Below are 17271 nucleotides of genomic sequence, written 5' to 3'. Positions count from 1 at the left end.
GGGAATGTTCCCTCACAGAGGGAAGCATTCACCACCCTGCAGAGCCCATCGCCCAGCCCTTCCCGGCTTGCTTTTATTAGCCAGGATGGGCAAGGATCAAAGAGACAGGTGGTTGGTTTCACGCGTCCAAGCAGCCTGTCCACATCCTCGGGGGTAACGGATTGAAATTGATTCCATGCAACTTGACCAGACAGAGCTCCAGCACTCTCCCGCCCCAGCCCTGCTCCCACGGTGGTGTCTAGCTCCTTCCGAATATGAGTGATTTTATCTGCAAAAAACTTTGCAAAATCGTTGCAGGAGATCTTGGGGTCTTTACAAGGCCCCGGTGGTAAAGGTGGTTCCGTTAAATTGCGAACCACCTGAAAGAGTCTCCTGCTACTATTTTCTGCAGATGCAATAGAGGCGGTGAAGAAAGTCTTCTTCCCCGTCGCTATCGCCACTTGGTAGGCTCGACGTTGAGCTCTAACCTGTGTCCGGTCAGATTCGGAGTGAGTTTTTTGCCACCGACGCTCTAGCCCTCTCAGCGATTGTTTCATCGCCCTCAGCTCCAAAGAAAACCATGGGGCTGAAAGTTGGATCTATCCGACTTCCGGAGGCGGCGCGACCGGCAATGGCTGCCTTCTCCGACTGAGGAGAAGGAGCTCCGCTGCGAAAGGGTCGTCCGCTACGGCAAAGCGGAGACCCAACTAGGCAAACCACAGGTAGCAGAAGCCTGTGGTCCCGGGACCCGGCGGGCGCCAAAAGCAGCCCCCAAAACGTTGAAGGAACCCCGTAAGGGGCTCCGGATCGCGGAGGGGGTAGCGGCGCTGTGGGTCGTTCCGCAAACAGCGGAGTGAAGCCGCATTGCTGTTCCCGGTCAGCGCTGTCCTTTCTTCCTGCAACTTTTCGGAACTTTGGAAACTACAACCCATGAGTAAATTTGGACGATGAAAACTTTCTGAAACTTTTATCAACTTTTTGAAACTTTTGAGAACTTTTCTGAAACTTTCAAAACTTTTTTAAAAAAGTGGAAATTTGGCTGAAAACGGAGTGAGGATAAGCAGGAAGCCTGCCTCCCACTATACTGAACTTTAAGCAAAGAGCAGGAGGAGTGGAGACAAAAAGTTATGCTTTAACCAATTGCCGGCACCCTTAAAAGCAGATTTCTGAGTGAAAGACTTTGAGCTATTGATTCTTCTTGGGATAGTTGGGGTGCACTGATATTCTTCTTCTGTGGTACCAGTGGATTACAAAATAAGTAAGAACCCCTGGTGCTGGAGCTGCCTGGCTGAGCACCAGTCTGCAACTTTGGTTACATTGAACTCAATTTTGAAACATTCTGAGCTGGAATTGAACACATTGAAACTGATGCAGTCAAGGCACTGTAGAAACATTGTTTTGCTTTAAGTTTACTCTGCTAAAAATAATACACTGTGGAGGCTGTGGACATGGACTTAAATTTACAAGTTTAACTTGGATTTGATCTTTTCCCTGAAGACGTATTAAGCTCCCTCTAGAGGATTTTGGACTTACAGCAGTGACTTTGTTTTACTTTCCCTTTCCTGGCCTTTGTTTGACTACTGCACCTGGGACTTCACTCTCTCATGGGAACAACTTGGATTGACCTTGGATTACAGACAACTCTGGAATGAGTGGCGCAAGGAGAAGAGGAAGAACTAAACAAACAACTTTAACTTTATCTGCAGCCTCACAGCGTAGATCATCTGTGCCGGCCTTGCCTTCCGCTTTGCCTCCAGACATAGAGGCGGCCTCCCTATTACAAACAGGGGAGGGTGAGACAGAGGAGCTGCACTTGGAAGATATGGCTTCAGGGACAAGTAGCTCTGTCTTGGATAAAATCTTGGAGAAGTTAGAGGTTTTGGACAAGAAGGCTGACCTACATACAGCTAAAATTGATCAGAACACAGAAAGTTTGAACAAGTTGACTGGGCAAGTGGCACAGAATGCTCAGGCTATTGGAGAATTAAAGGAGGCTGTAGGTGAAAACCGTAAACTGGCTGAAGATACTGGTCAAAGAGTGGAAAAACTTGAGAAAGAAGTAAGACCACTTAGCAAACAAGTTGGAGAACACCAGATTCATTTTTTGATGTCAGAACTGCGAAGTAAGGAGACCAACTTGAGGATACGGTCGATTCCAGAGGTGGAAGAAGATAATTTTACTGAATTCCTAACTAAGGAAATTGCCAAGTTTTGGAATCTAGAGGAAAAAGACTTCAAAATAGTATCTGCTTTTAGGCTTGGCAGAGTCAAAAGGATAGAGAGGCCCAGAGACTGCTTGATAACATTGAGATCAAAGGAGGAAAGGGACAAGATTTTGGGCCTGCACTACGAAAGGTCACTAGACATTTTGGGCAAGAGAATTGAAATTTACAAGGACATCCCTAGACAGTTGCTGGATCTCAGATCTAACTACACAGAACTGGCAAGATTGTTAAGAAGCAACGCAATCTTCTTCAGGTGGGAGTTTCCACAAGGATTATCCTTTACCTATAGAGGGAGAAAGATCAAAATTAAAACAGCGGAAGACAGAGACAAATTTCTGGGAGCACACGGAGAAGACCTCCATAAAGGACTTGGATTGCCAGCGCCGGAACCCCCAGGGGAACCCGCCCCCCCGGATCCTCAAGGACCAGAGAACAAGGTACCACCCCAGAAAGAATAACCGGACTTGCCCAGGATGTCTCTGCAGCTTTTGAGTTGGAACATAAATGGCTGTAACAGCCCCGAAAAAAGGTCTAAAATCTTTCATATATTAAAAAAGGAACAATTGGACATTATATGTTTACAAGAAACACATGTGATTAGGCTCCATAGAAAGGTGTTAATAAATAAAAGGCTTGGTCAAGAATTTATATCATCGGACATAGTCAAGAAGAGAGGTGTAGTGATCTATGCAAAAGAGAGCCTTTCACCAAAATTTCTCTTTAAAGATGAAAGTGGAAGAATCCTCGCAATAGAAGTACAATATCAAGGAGAAAAAATTTTGATATTAGGAATTTATGCTCCAAATGAAGGCAAATCAGACTTTTATAAGAAATTGCACGAGACCATGCTGGACTATCTGGATTATAACAACGTCATCATGATGGGGGACATGAATGGGGTCGTATCAACGAACATGGATAAGTCATTGAATCAAAACATCACTAAAGAAGGAAGATTACCTAAGACTTTTTTTGAAATGACCGACAATATGGACTGGGTTGACATTTGGAGAGTCAGAAACCCCTTGGGAAGAGAGGGAACATTCTTTTCTGAAGCCCAACTGACCTGGACACGAATCGACCAAATATGGATAACTAGAAGTCTGGCACCTAAGGTGAGGAAGGTGGAAATCTGCCCCAAAACATGCTCCGACCATAACGCCTTGAGAATGGATATGACACTGACTCCAACCGGCTCCTTTAGATGGAAGATGAATGATGGCCTGCTTAGAGATCAAAGAATTGTAAAGAAGGCCCAAAAAACCTTAAAGGACTATTTTGAGATTAATTTGAATACTACGGTGGAAAAAAGAACTATCTGGGACGCAAGCAAAGCTGTGATGAGAGGGTTCCTGATTCAACAGAATTCCTTAAAGAAAAGACTGCAAAATGAAAAGAAAGATAAAATTTTGGAAAGCATCAAAGAGTTGGAGAAGAAGTTAAGATCTAACCCGAAGTCCCAACCGATCCTGAGAGAAATCAAACTTCATCAGACACAATATTCTAAATTGATAAATCAGGAAATAGAATGGAAGATTAAAACAATGAAACAAAAAACTTTTGAATCGGCTAATAAATGTGGGAAACTGCTAGCCTGGCAGTTGAAAAGAAGACAAAGATTAAATACAGTAACGAACTTAGAGGTTGAAGGAAGGAACATCCAGAATCCGGGAGAGATTAGAAAGTGTTTCCAGAGATATTTTAAAAAGTTATACACTCAAGGGCCACAAGATGAAACAGAGATTACACAATTTTTGAAGAGAAATGGACTAGCAAAGCTGTCAGAAGAAAACAGAACAATTTTGAATGGCAAAATAACACGACAAGAGATCGAGCAGGCCATCCAGAGTTTGAAACAGGGCAAATCACCAGGACCAGATGGACTGACCTCTAACTACTACAAGATATTGAAGGACTACTTGATACAGCCACTGTTGGAGGTCAGTAACGAAATAATGGAGGGGAAGAAGGCGCCTGAATCGTGGAAAGAAGCATTTATCACATTGATTCCAAAGTCGGAAACTGAGAAGACACAACTTAAGAACTACCGTCCCATCTCCCTTCTAAATGTGGATTACAAAATATTTGCAGATGTACTGGCACGAAGATTTAAGAAAGTTCTAAGTGAGATAATCCATAAAGACCAGGCAGGCTTTCTCCCGGGCAGACACATGTTTGCTAATACAAGGAACATTATAGACATATTGGAACTTTTACAAACAAACATAAACACTAAAGCAGTCTTAATTTTCATAGACGCGGAGAAGGCCTTTGACAACATATCCTGGAGATTTATGAAGGGGAACCTAAAAGAAATGGGAGTGGGACGGGGGTTTGAGAATGGGATTGATGCAATATATTCAGAACAAAAGGCCAAACTGATAGTTAACAATGTGGTTACTGAAGAGTTCAAAATTGAAAAAGGCACACGACAGGGCTGCCCGATTTCCCCATTACTGTTCATTTCGGTTCTGGAAGTGCTACTGAATATGATTAGGGGGGACCGGTTGGTGGAGGGGATCCAGGTCGGAGCGAAACAATATAAACTTAAAGCTTTTGCAGATGACCTAGTTCTGACATTACAGGAGCCGGAATCTAGTACGAAAAATGTATTACAACTGATACAAAACTTTGGTCGAGTGGCCGGATTTAAGCTAAATAAACAAAAAACTAAGGTGTTGGGGAAGAACTTGACAGATACTGAGTTGGAACGGTTTCAGAAAGAGACAGATTTAAATGTGGTTAAAAAAGTCAAATACCTAGGGGTAAATATAACAGCAAAAAATCTGAGTCTATTCAAAGACAATTATGAAAAATGCTGGTCAGAAATTAAGAGAGACTTGGATAGTTGGTCAAGATTAAGACTTTCTTTGTTAGGCCGAATAGCTGCCATCAAGATGAATGTATTACCAAAAATGTTATTTTTGTTTCAGACATTACAGATTGTAGATAAGACAGAGTGCTTCCGGAGGTGGCAGAAAGACATATCTAAATTCGTCTGGCAGGGCAAAAAGCCCAGAATTAAATTTAAAATATTAACAGATGCAAAAGAAAGAGGGGGCTTTGCCCTGCCAGACTTAAAGTTGTACTATGAAGCTGCAGCTTTCTGCTGGCTAAAAGATTGGCTACTTCTTGAAGATACGGATGTCTTGGATCTGGAAGGTTTTAACAATGCATTTGGATGGCATGCGTATTTATGGTATGACAAAGCTAAGATAAATAAGGCCTTTAAGAACCATATTGTTAGAAAATCAGTTTTTAATGTCTGGATAAAATACAAAGACTTACTGGAGAACAAAACTCCGAGGTGGCTGTCACCCCTGGAGGCCAAGGCTCGAAAAAGAGCCAATATGGAGGCCAACTGGCCAAAATATTGGGAAATACTAGAAAAGGATGGAGACAACTGGAAATTGCAGAGTTTAGAAAAGATGAGAGACAAAGTGCGAGACTGGTTACACTATGCTCAGATTAAAGAATTGTTTAAAAATGACAAAAAGTTAGGATTCCAAGTGGAAAAGTCAAAGTTAGAAACTGAACTGTTAGAACCTAAGACTAAAGTACTTTCAAAAATGTATAACTTGCTGCTGAAATGGAACACACAAGACGAAATGGTAAAATCAACAATGATAAAATGGGCTCAAGACATTGGGCATAATATTATGTTTGAAGATTGGGAAAGGTTGTGGACCTCTGGGTTGAACTTCACTGCATGTAATGCATTGAAGGAAAATGTGATGAAAATGATGTATAGATGGTACATGACTCCTGTTAAATTAGCCAAAATATACCATTCGTCTGATAGTAAATGTTGGAAATGTAAGGAAAATGAAGGAACATTTTTCCACCTCTGGTGGACATGCCCTAGAGTGAAGGCCTTCTGGGAGACAATATATAATGAATTAAAAAAGGTGTTTAAATACACCTTTACCAAAAAACCAGAGGCCTTTCTCTTGGGTATTGTAGGCCAGGGTGTGTTAAAAAAGGACAGAACATTCTTTATGTATGCAACAACAGCAGCAAGAATATTGATCGCCAAGAATTGGAAAACGCAGAAGCTACCCACTGTGGAAGAATGGCAGATGCAGCTGATAGACTACATGCAGTTAGCCGAAATGACCGGCAGAATTCGAGACCAGGGAGAAGAAAGGATGGAAGAAGATTGGAAGAAATTTAAGACTTATTTACAAAAATATTGTAATTTGGTTGAGTGCTGAATCGGATGCCAGAGCCGAAAATAACTGTCTATCACTAAATTAGATTTAAGGATGAATTATATACTAACTAAATTAAGATTATGAGTAAAATAATAATTTGTTTGAAACTAATTTAATAATGATGCAAGTGTATGTGGGAGGTGTGGGGGAGTCTTATGTAACAATTGAAAGATGCTAAATGGACAATGTTGATTTGTGTTTATATAATATATGTTTTATGTGAAAAACTTTAATAAATATATATTTAAAAAAAAAAAAGAAAGTTGGATCTATCCAACTTTCCTTCTCCAGTCCAAGCGGGGCTCCAATCCTCAAAATCTGACTTTCTCTAAATTCAGTCATAGAAGGCAACAACTTATCTTCATCAAATTGCCTCTGTAAGGCTGGGGCTCTCTCCCTCTCCACTTGTATTACTTTAGGTTCAACAACAACAACTTTCTCCCTCGCCTTTTCCACAATTTGCCATGTCAAAGTAGATTCCTGTATCGATTCCTGAATAGTTTCTGTATAGATGTTCACTTTTTGTCCCAAATTAGTCACTTTTTGTCCCCAGTTATCAATTTTGATAGTCATCACATCGGTCTTCTTGTGGAGCTGTTCCAATGAATCACTTATCTTGCATAATGCTATCACTAAGGCTTCTTCTGTCGACATTCTTGCCGATCCAAGGTCAATCCCTGGTTCTCACGGTTTTTTATCTTGTAGCTGGAGATTCCCCCAGCTCAACTCTTGTAACAGTTTCAAAGGCTCCCTCTAGAGGGAAACAATTTCTATTTGTATCAATCCTTTTAACCACGGTTCAAGCGATAAAATTAGTTTCAATTTTCAGTTACTTCAGTTACAAAATATGCATCCATAAAATGCGCAGAAAAAGATTCCCATTAAAACAGGACATCAATTAAGAGGCAGAAGCCAACAAAGTGTAACTGTTAACCTTTATTTGGTCTAAGAGGACAACCTTTTTCTTTTAGGGTCCAGTGTGCTTTGAAGATGTAGCTGTCCATTTCACAGACGAGGAGTGGGCGTTGCTGGATCCTGACCAGAGAGGATCCATAAGGAAGTCATGGAGGAGAATCGTGGGATTGTGGCCTCTCTTGGTAAGGCTCCCTCTGGGATCATCCTATCTGCTTTGTAATTCAAGACATCTGTCTATGGGAGGAACCTCTGATTTTTCGATGGAGCTCAACAGCGCCACCCACAGCACCTGGGATGTTAACACTCTCACAGCCAGCCTTAGATGGAAGACTGTTGACTGCTTTCCCTGTGAATATTCTTCCTCCGGTCCTGCCTTTTCAAAGCATAAATAATAAAATTATCATTATCATCATCTTGCCTACCCCCCTCCAAGATGGCCCCCTTTTGCTCTTGAAGGGCTGGCCTGTGTGCAGGACCCACAGCCTCCCATCAGGGCCCCTTCATGGGGGCAGAAGCAGAGGAAGGGCCTCAGGAAAGCAGCCATGGCTCTAGCAGGGCTGGGAAGCATCTGGCCAGATGCACAGGAGGAGGAGGAGCGCTGACCACTCTCCTTCCCTCTCAGACTCCATCCATCAGCAGCCCCTCATCCCCTCATAGGGGCAGGGCCGCCAGAGGTGCAAGGTGCAGAGCAGGGGGGAAATTGCTCAGATGAAGTTACTCCAGGGCAGATAAACGCCCCCCCCCCCCATCCATATTTTTTCCAGGCTCCTCTAAACTGCCCAGGCCTTCTCAAATGTATCTTCAAAGTGATTCAGGAAGTTGAAGTGGCTTCTGTCAGATGTTTTGTTTCTGTTTTTCTTTCTGTCCTTGGCTGACTAAAGAGACGAGTGACATTGGAGATGGCACAGATCCCATGATTGGGCCAAACAAAATCCGTCCCAGAAAATAACCAGGCTTTTCGAACCCCCGGCAGTGAACCCTGGAGGAAGACCTCACATCTAGCTCCCTTCAGTTCTTTCCCTGTCACAAGCATTAATTAGCGCTGCTCCCTAATTTGGGACCATCGGCTGTGGTGAGGACTGCAGGGCCTGCTCCCTTCCAAGGCCTTTCCCAACTGGCCTGGGGGACGGGGGCCAGGCCTGCACATTCTCAGCTACAAAAGGACTCCTGCTGCAGTGCCCAGAGGGTGGGGCTGGACTCACTGGAAGAAATTCTTGGGGAAGGGTGGAGTTCTTCTGCTATTGCTTCCCTGTTCCAAGTGTCTAATCTAATGTGCTTTAAAATGTCCTTAAGCAGTCAGTGGCATGTTATTTTTCCTCTTCTCCCCCCCCTTGCTCTGTTGGGGGGTGGAATGGATAACAACAACAACAACAACAACATATACTTTATACCTCGCCCATCTGGCTGGGTTTCCCCAGCTGCTCTGGGCAGCTTCCAACAAATTTGAAAATACAGTAGTCCATCAAACATTAAAAGCTTCCCTAAACAAGGCTGCCTTCAGATGTCTTCTAAAAGGATATCTGGTTGGGGATTCATTTAGGTATAACGTTGTTTTGTTTTGTTTTGTTTTGTTTATTGGTTGTTGTATAGTTTGTGTTTTGTTTTTAAGGGGCGGGATCAGGGCTGCCTGGGAGTGGGCCCCATCCAACAGAATGGCTGGGGCAAGTTCCACGGGGAGGGGGGGGTGCAGGAGGAGGAGTTACGCTAAGACCAGACCATGTCATTACCGAGGAAGCAGGCTTAGTTATTGTTTGAAGATTATCCCTGCCTCCAGGTCTGGTCTTGACTGGGTGGATTCTGGAATCAACAAGGGAAACCCACATGACCTGAAGGTGCTGCTGTGCAATGCCAGGTCAATGATTCATAAGACCACTGCCATCCATGACTTGATCGTGGATGGGGGACTTGACCTGGCATGTGTAACAGAGACTTGGTTGGATGAAGCAGATGGGCCTGTCCTTGCTGCTGCTTGTCCACCAGGTTTCTCTTTTGCACAGCAACCCAGGTCATGTGGGCGGGGAGGGGGGGTTGCAGTGATTTTTAGGAAGTCATTAGTTTGCACCAGGTGTCCTATTGGGAAGACCCAGTTCTCTGAGTGCATGTTCTGGAAGTTGGGCGGTAGGGGCAGTACAGGATTCCTTTTGGTGTACCAACCTCCCCGCTGCACCAAGGATTCCCTGCCCGAGCTGCTTCAGGTCGTGGTGGATGTTCTCCTGGAGACATCTAGCTTGGTTGTCCTGGGGGATTTTAACATCCACGCCGACACGACCTTACAAGGGGCTGCTTGGGACGTCGTGAAAAGCATGGCCTCCATGGGGTTGTCCCTGAATGAGTTTGGTCCAACCCATAGCCACAGACATGCCTTAGACCTGGTGTTCACCTCTAGTGACGTGGGTGATCTGACACTAGCTAAAAGTGAAACAACTGAAGTGCCATGGTCAGATCACTTCCTGGTGCAACTGGACATCTCTGCGACCATTCACCTCTGCAGGGAGGTGGGACCGATTCAGATGGTCCGCCCCCGCCACTTAATGGATCCAAATGGTTTCCCATGTTGATGGCCTTCAGCTGATTCCCTGGTGGCCCACTGGAATGTGGAGTTAACTAGGGCTATCACTGTCTGGCTCCGAAGTGCCCTCTCCGATTGCATGGAGCCCGGACGGCCCTGTGGTTTTCTCCAGAGCTGAGGGTGAGGAAACGATATCTGAGACGGCTAGAGCGCCGGTGGCAGAAAATCCATTCTGAATTGGACCGGACACGGGTTAGAGCTCAATGTCAAGCCTATCAAGTGGTGATAGTTATGGCGAGGAAGACTTTCTTCACCGCCTCTATTGCATCTGCAGAAAATAGCAGCAGGAAACTCTTTCAGGTGGTTTGCAATTTAACAGAACCACCTTTACCATCAGAGCCTTGTAAAGACCCCAAGATCTCCTGCAATGATTTTGCAAAGTTTTTTGCAAATAAAGTCGCTCAGATTTGGAAGGAGGTAGACACCATTGTGGGAGCAGGGCCAAGGCGGGAGAGTGCTAGAGTCCTGTCGGGTCGAATTGCATGGAATCAATTTCAATCAGTTACCTCTGAGGATGTGGACAGGCTGCTTGGACGAGTGAAACCAACCACCTGTCTTCTTGATCCTTGTCCATTCTGGCTGATAAAAGCAAGCCGGGAAGGGCTGGGCGATGGGCTCTGTGGGTGGTAAATGCTTCCCTCTGTGAGGGAGCCTTCCCAGACCCACTGAAAGAGGCGATCATTAAACCGCTTCTTAAAAAAAATCTTTAGATCCGCCCAATATCGCAAACTATCGCCCAGTCTCAAATCTTCCATTCTTGGGCAAGGTGATTGAGCGAGTGGTTGCTGAACAACTCCAGGCATGCCTGGAGGATGCGGACCATTTTGATCCCTTCCATTCGGGATTCAGGCCTCATCATGGGACTGGGACTGCCTTGGGTGTGCTGATTGATGATCTCCGGCGGGCTAGGGACAAAGGTGAGAGCTGTTTCCTAGTTCTGCTGGATCTCACAGTGGCCTTTGACACCATCGACCTTAGCATCCTTCTGGACCGTGTTGAGCGGCTGGGGGCACTGGCATACAGTAGTTCTACTCCTTCCTCCTAGGCTGTGTCCAGAAAGGGGGGGGGGGGTTGATGAGTGTTCAGACCCCTGAGCTCTCACATGTGGGGTCCCTCAGGGTTCTGTCCTCTCCCCCATGCTTTTTAATATCTATATGAAGCCGCTGGGAGAGATCATCAGGGGGTTTGGGCTGGGTTTCCATCAGTATGCAGATGGCACCCATTTCTACCTCTCTTTTAAATCAGAACCAGTGAAGGCGGTGAAGGTCCTGTGTGAGTGTCTGGAGGCAGTTGGAGGATGGATGGTGACTAATAGATTGAGGTTGAATCCTGACAAGACAGAAGTACTATTCTTGGGGGACAGGGGGCGGGCAGGTGTGGAGGACTCCCTGGTCCTGAATGGGGTAACTGTGCCCCTGAAGGACCAGGTGCGCCACCTGGGAGTCATTTTGGACTTACAGCTGTCCATGGAGGTCAAGGTCAATTCTGTGTCCACGCTAGCTGTCTACCAGCTCCATCTGGTACACAGGATGAGACCCTCCCTGACCGCAGACTGTCTTGCCAGAGTGGTGCATGCTCTGGTTATCTCCCGCTTGGACTACTGCTATGCGTTCTCCATGGGGCAACCTTTGAAGGTGACCCAGAAACTGCAATTAATCCAGAATGCAGCAGCCAGACTGGTGACTGGGGGCGGCCGCTGAGACCACATAACACCGGTCCTGAAAGGCCTACATTGGCTCCCAGTATGTTTCCGAGTACAACTCAAAGTGCTGGTGCTGACCTTGAAAGCCTTAAATGACCTAAGCCCAGTTTACCTGAAGGAGTGTCTCCACCCCCATCGTTCTGCCCGGATACTGAAGTCCAGTGCCCAGGGCCTGCTGGTGGTTCCTTCGCTGTGATAAGCCCGCCCTGTGGAACACCCTCCCATCAAATGTCAAGGAGATAAACAACTATGTGACATTTAGAAGACATCTGAAGGCAGCACTGTTTAGGGAAATTTTCTAATGTATCACATTTTAATGTATTTTTAATCTTTGTTGGAAGCCACCCAGAGTGGCTGGGGTATAAATAAATTATTATTATTATTATTATTATTATTATTATTATTATTATTATTACAGTGGTGCCCCGCAAGACGAATGCCTCGCAAGACGGAAAACCCACTAGACGAAAGGGTTTTCCGTTTTTGAGTTGCTTCGCAAGACGATTTTCCCTATGGGCTGGGCTTGCTTCGCAAGACAAAAACGTCTTGCAAGTCTTGCAATTTCCCCCCCCGCGCTTTCCCCCCTTTTTCTAAGCCGCTAAGCCTTTAATAGCCGCTAAACCGCTAATAGCGCTAATCCGCTAAGGCGCTAATAGGGTTGCTTCGCAAGACGAAAAAACCGCTAGACGAAGAGAATCGCGGAACGGATTATTTTCGTCTTGCGAGGCACCACTGTATTATTATTATTATTCCTGAGGCTCTAATCTGTTTGCCAATTAGTTGCAGGTGGTGATGAATTGGAGATGAAGAACGAGGGAGACCACAACGAAATCCACACAGTGGAGGAGCCATATCAGGATTCAGACTGTGGAGAGGGCTTCAGTCAGAGCTCCCATTCCACTTCCCATCAAATAAATCCCCTTGAGAAGAAACCCCATCAGTGCTTGGAATGTGGAAAGAGCTTTCGTCACCGAGGCCAGCTTACTGTTCATCAACTTATTCATACAGGGGAGAAACCCTATAAATGTTTGGAATGTGGAAAGAGCTTCAATAAGAGCAGCAATCTCACTTCCCATCAAAGAATTCATACAGGAGAGAAACCCTATCAGTGCTTGGAGTGTGGAAAGAGCTTCAGTCACAGCCACCAACTAAGTGTCCATCAAAATATTCATACAGGGGAGAAGCCATATCAGTGCTTGGAATGTGGAAAGACATTCACTCAGAGCTCCCAGCTCAGGACTCATCAAAGAATTCATACAGGGGAGAAACCCTATCAGTGCGTGGAATGTGGAAAGAGGTTCCGTCAGAGATACAAGGTCACTGTCCATCAGAGAATTCATACAATGGAAAAACCTTATCAGTGCCAAGATTGTGGGCAGAGCTTCAGAAAAAAGGACAGTTTCACTTCCCACCAAAGAATTCATACAGGGGAGAAACCCTATCACTGCCAAGAATGTGACAAGAGCTTCAGAACAAAGGAGAGTTTCACTGTCCATCAGAGAAGTCATACAGGGGAGAAACCTTATCAGTGCTGGGAGTGTGGAAAGAGCTTCGTTCAAAAAGGCCATCTTATGTCCCATCAAATAATTCATACAACAGAGAAACCCTATCAGTGCCAAGAATGTGACAAGACCTTCAGTCGAAGAGAGAGTTTCACTTCCCATCAGAGAATTCATACTGGGGAGAAACCATATCAGTGCTTGGAATGTGGAAACAGATTTATTCTCAGAAGGCAGCTTACTGACCATCAGAGAATTCATACAGGGGAGAAACCCTATAAATGTTTGGAATGTGGAAAGAGCTTCATTAAGAGCAGCAATCTCACTTCCCATAGAATAATTCATACAGCAGAGAAACCCTATCAGTGCTTGGAATGTGGAAAGAGCTTCAGTCGAAAGGACAGTTTCACTTCCCATCAAAGAATTCATACAGGGGAGAAACCGTATCAGTGCTTTGAATGTGGAAATAGCTTCAGTCACAGCTACCAGCTAAGTGTCCATCAAAGAATTCATACAGGGGAGAAGCCATATCAGTGCTTGGAATGTGGAAAGAGATTCACCCGGAGCACCAGTCTCACAACCCATCACAGAATTCATACAGGGGAGAAACCCTATAAATGTTTGGAATGTGGAAGCAGCTTCAATACGAGCAGCAAACTCACTTCCCATCAAAGAATTCATACAAGGGAATAACCTTATCAGTGCTTGGAGTGTGGAGTTTCAGCCACAGGGCCCGTCTTGTTTGCCATCAAAGAACTCACATTGGGGACAAACGACAGTAGTGGCTGTATACAGATTTAATTTTAGGAGACTTTAGTTCATATGAGGTAATGGTTGCAGCTGGGTTCTTTGCCACATCTGGTGCCCCATAGTAATTCCTACTACATACCCAGAACTGTGACTTGAAAGTCCTTCGCCAAGGTGTTGAATTCCTTCTTCACGTCATGCCTTTAGAGAGGGATAAGAGAGATTGGGTGACACTGATGAGTTTGCTGTCAATGTTGATCTTTTCTTGGAAGGACTTGGTGTAAAAATTGTGATAGTTGATTGAAAATTAGATATTATAGATTTTGATTTTGGTCAAAGTGTCCTAGTATTAATTGCATCCAGCCTTTTAGATAGGATGCATTAGGCTTGATTTTTGTATGCCTGCATTTTGTAACCCTCATTCCACCCTCCTGTAAAGTTGTCCTGTGTAAGTTTCCTACCGCTTCCATCCTTATCAGACCCTAGAAGGGCAGATGATGTTTTGGGAGAGAGATCTGTGTTGAGCTGGCATCCGTGTGAGAACTCACACCTCTCCTCAAAGGTCTTTGACATGTTTGGAACAGGAAAGTAAGATAGGGGATAGGAAAATCAACAGTCCCATGGAAGTCCTGGTTGCCATGGGCATGGTGTCAAAGTGAAACATATGAGACCCAAATGACCTGGGCACTCTGGGACACCCCAAGGTAATTTCAGAGGAGTCGATATCCACATTGAGCCATGCATCTCATGACCTGAGATGTTTCTTGATGCAAGTGGAAGAGTGTTGTGGCATTTTATGAGTCTTTGTGTGCTGTGTATATAAGCTTTCTTCTAATATGCCTCCTGGCAGCCTTTTCAAACCAGCCCTTCTGCTGAAGAACTGGATAGCAAGGCTGTCCTATTGCAATAGTTTGAATAAACTGGGTCCCTGCAGGACTCTGAGTTTGCTCTCCTTCTCTTGGTTCCGTGTTTTTATTTCAGATGTTCCCTTACCTGTGTAACAAACTGCTGACATAGAAGCAAATTCTTACCACACAAGCAGGTAACGTACTTTCTTATTTCTATAGCTATTAAATTTGTGCAGTGCCCTTGATCTGAAGATGCCAGGGTGGTTCACATCATGGGTAGAGAGGTTCACAGTGCTTCCTCTTCCAGCGCCTCCAACCTGCAAATTGGTGGGGCTCCTTCTTTTCTCCTGCTCTGGAGGGTGGGATCCGAACCAACGGCTTCAAGATAACAGGAATGGAGATTCCTATTAAACTTCAGAAAGAACTTTCTGGCAGTAACATATTTATAAGCAGAAGACAACATCAGATATGCTACAATACACACATTCTGTTAGCATTTCACTCCTCCCATTGCAAGGACCATCTGATTCTTTTTTCCTTTCTGTTCTGTGAGGAAGGAATCCAGTCTGTGTGAATTCCGTCTCTGGTGCTATTGCACTTTTTCTTTCTGCGACGAGACAGGATGTCTGTATGAGAGCTGCTCCTCTCATACGTGTTCCGTTCTTTAATCTGTAATTAGTAGAAATAAAGTCGGTATGGCCAGATACCTCCTCACCTCCGTCTGCGCTGCTTTTACTCTGCTAGACTGCGTACTCACAAGAGAGCAGCTGGGAGTCCCAGAACACCAGGACCCCTTCCCCGGAGGAGGCCGTGGGGCCTGCAAGAGGGTTCCATTATGTTCCCCCACCTGCCCCACAGGCAAGCTGGATACTTTTGTATCAGATATATATCTGAAACCCGTTCCATTGCTAGGGGGTAGGGGGTGGGATCCAGTGCTCAGGCCCCTGGGGATGAGGGGTTGAAATAAAGGAGGAGAAGGACCGCCCGGAGGACGGCCTTGCATAGACACTCCTGGCCTCTTGCAGGACAACAAAGCAGCCTTGTTGTGGGGCGGGGGGGGGGGGGGGGACCTCAGGCGACCCCTCCGGGCCTTTCACCCCTCGAGCTGTTGGTAGAGCCGGGGACTAAGAGGCCATCCAAACACCCCAAATCCCTTTCACCCACGCAGGACGACGAGCCAGAGTGGCCCCCTCCACCTATTAACTCCCCTCCTAGTGATCTGCAGCCAAGAGGCTTGTAAACCCTTCAATGGAGTCCCGAAACCCCTCGATGAAACATCAGGATTTCTCAAAGAACCATCGCTGACCAATGGGCATCGTCCAAAGGTGACAGGCAGCCAATCCGAAGTCAAGAAGCAGCAGCCCCGTCTCTGGAGCGCGCGATCCGCCAGGAGAGCTCGGCTCTTTTGCGCGACGCTTTGAGCGCAAGAAACCGAGAGCAGAAAGCGGGGAAGAAGCGCGCTACAAAATGTAGCAAGAGCGGATACAATGTTTCCTCTGCAGATTCAAGACAGAAACAGGAATCCAGGGCTGCCCTCCCTCAAGCAGAAGGTCCTTTGCCTTAGGGGGGAATCCAGCTTCGCCCCAGGAGGCAGCCCACACCCCAGGCAGAAACCCCTCGGGATGCAGAAGTGAATCCGGATCCTTCCAGAGGAGAAGCGCAGGAAAGCCTCGCGACTGGGAGGAGGTGTAAGCGCGCTACAAAATGTAGCAACAGCGGATACAACGCATCCTCCTGTTTCCTTGTTTCTTGCAAGACAGAAAGACAGGGCGATCCAGGGCTCCCCTCCCTCCCTCAAGCAAAAGGTCCTTTGCCCTTAGGGGGAATCCAGCTTCGCCCCAGGAGGCAGCCCATACCCCAGGCAGTAATCCGGATCCTTCCAGAGGAGAAGCGCAGGAAGGCCTCGCGACTGGGAGGAGGTGTGAATCCCGTTCTTGCTCTTTGGGGAAGCAGCTCCTTCCAAGGCGGAGGGAGCTGGATGACTGGCGGGGGGGGGGGGGGGAGCTGGGATGACTCCTCTTTTGTGACGAGTTCGTGACGCTTTGGTGATGGTGGGAGGGATGCAAATACGCCCCCCCCGGGGGCTGCGATGCCGGGGCTCCTGCTTTGCAGAGGGAGGGGGAGGAGCCCGGCTCGCCCAGGGTTCAAAGGAACTGGGCTGGATTCCGAGAGAGGACTGGGAATAAAGGGGGCCACGTCCCCCAGAAGCCAAAGACCCTTCCTCCCCCTCCCTTCCTGCAAGGGGGGGGGGGCTGTTGTCTCTCTGCTCCGCGAGTGCTGCCTCGGGGGCGCCTTCGGGGATCCGGTGAGTCTCCTTTCTCTTCCCCCTTTGGGCGTCCTGGGTCTCCCGCCCCCTTGGGATTCATTTCGGTCTCCGCAAATAAGGCGCCTCGACGCGTCTGCAAAGTACGAGGCTCCTCCCGGGCTCCGGAATAGAGAGGATGTGAGTCTGAAGTGCTCCGCCTTGCAAGGGTTAAAAGGAACTGAGCTGCATTCCTAGAGAGGACAGGAAATAAGGGGGGGGGACGAGGTCCTCCCGAGGAAATCCCCTCCCGCCCCCCGCCCCCCCCCCG

General features: G+C 46.4%; 1 protein-coding gene and 1 long non-coding RNA gene across 4 annotated transcripts in view; one reads left to right on the top strand and one right to left on the bottom strand.

The window, feature by feature from the left end:
* LOC114603026 (uncharacterized) overlaps nt 1-17271 on the top strand; it is a 33978-nt gene that overhangs the window by 3896 nt on the left and 12811 nt on the right. The window contains exons 3-4 of one of the 3 annotated variants that reach the window (XM_077932447.1): nt 7390-7515; nt 12385-13755. The exons of the other annotated variants lie outside the window; for them this stretch is intronic. Coding sequence (XP_077788573.1) covers nt 7482-7515; nt 12385-13755 — 1405 coding nt within the window. The 5' untranslated portion in view covers nt 7390-7481. The remainder of the gene's footprint in view (nt 1-7389; nt 7516-12384; nt 13756-17271) is intronic. 3 annotated transcript variants of the gene reach the window in all.
* LOC114603044 (uncharacterized) lies at nt 13882-17260 on the bottom strand. Its single transcript, XR_013393796.1, has 2 exons — nt 16555-17260; nt 13882-15367 (listed from the first exon to the last, which is right to left on the bottom strand). It is a non-coding gene; the product is annotated as an uncharacterized LOC114603044 (long non-coding RNA).

Source organism: Podarcis muralis, chromosome 7 (genome assembly GCF_964188315.1).
Source record: "Podarcis muralis chromosome 7, rPodMur119.hap1.1, whole genome shotgun sequence".
Lineage (NCBI taxonomy): Eukaryota > Metazoa > Chordata > Lepidosauria > Squamata > Lacertidae > Podarcis > Podarcis muralis.
This window is presented reverse-complemented; position numbering and strand designations above follow the sequence as displayed.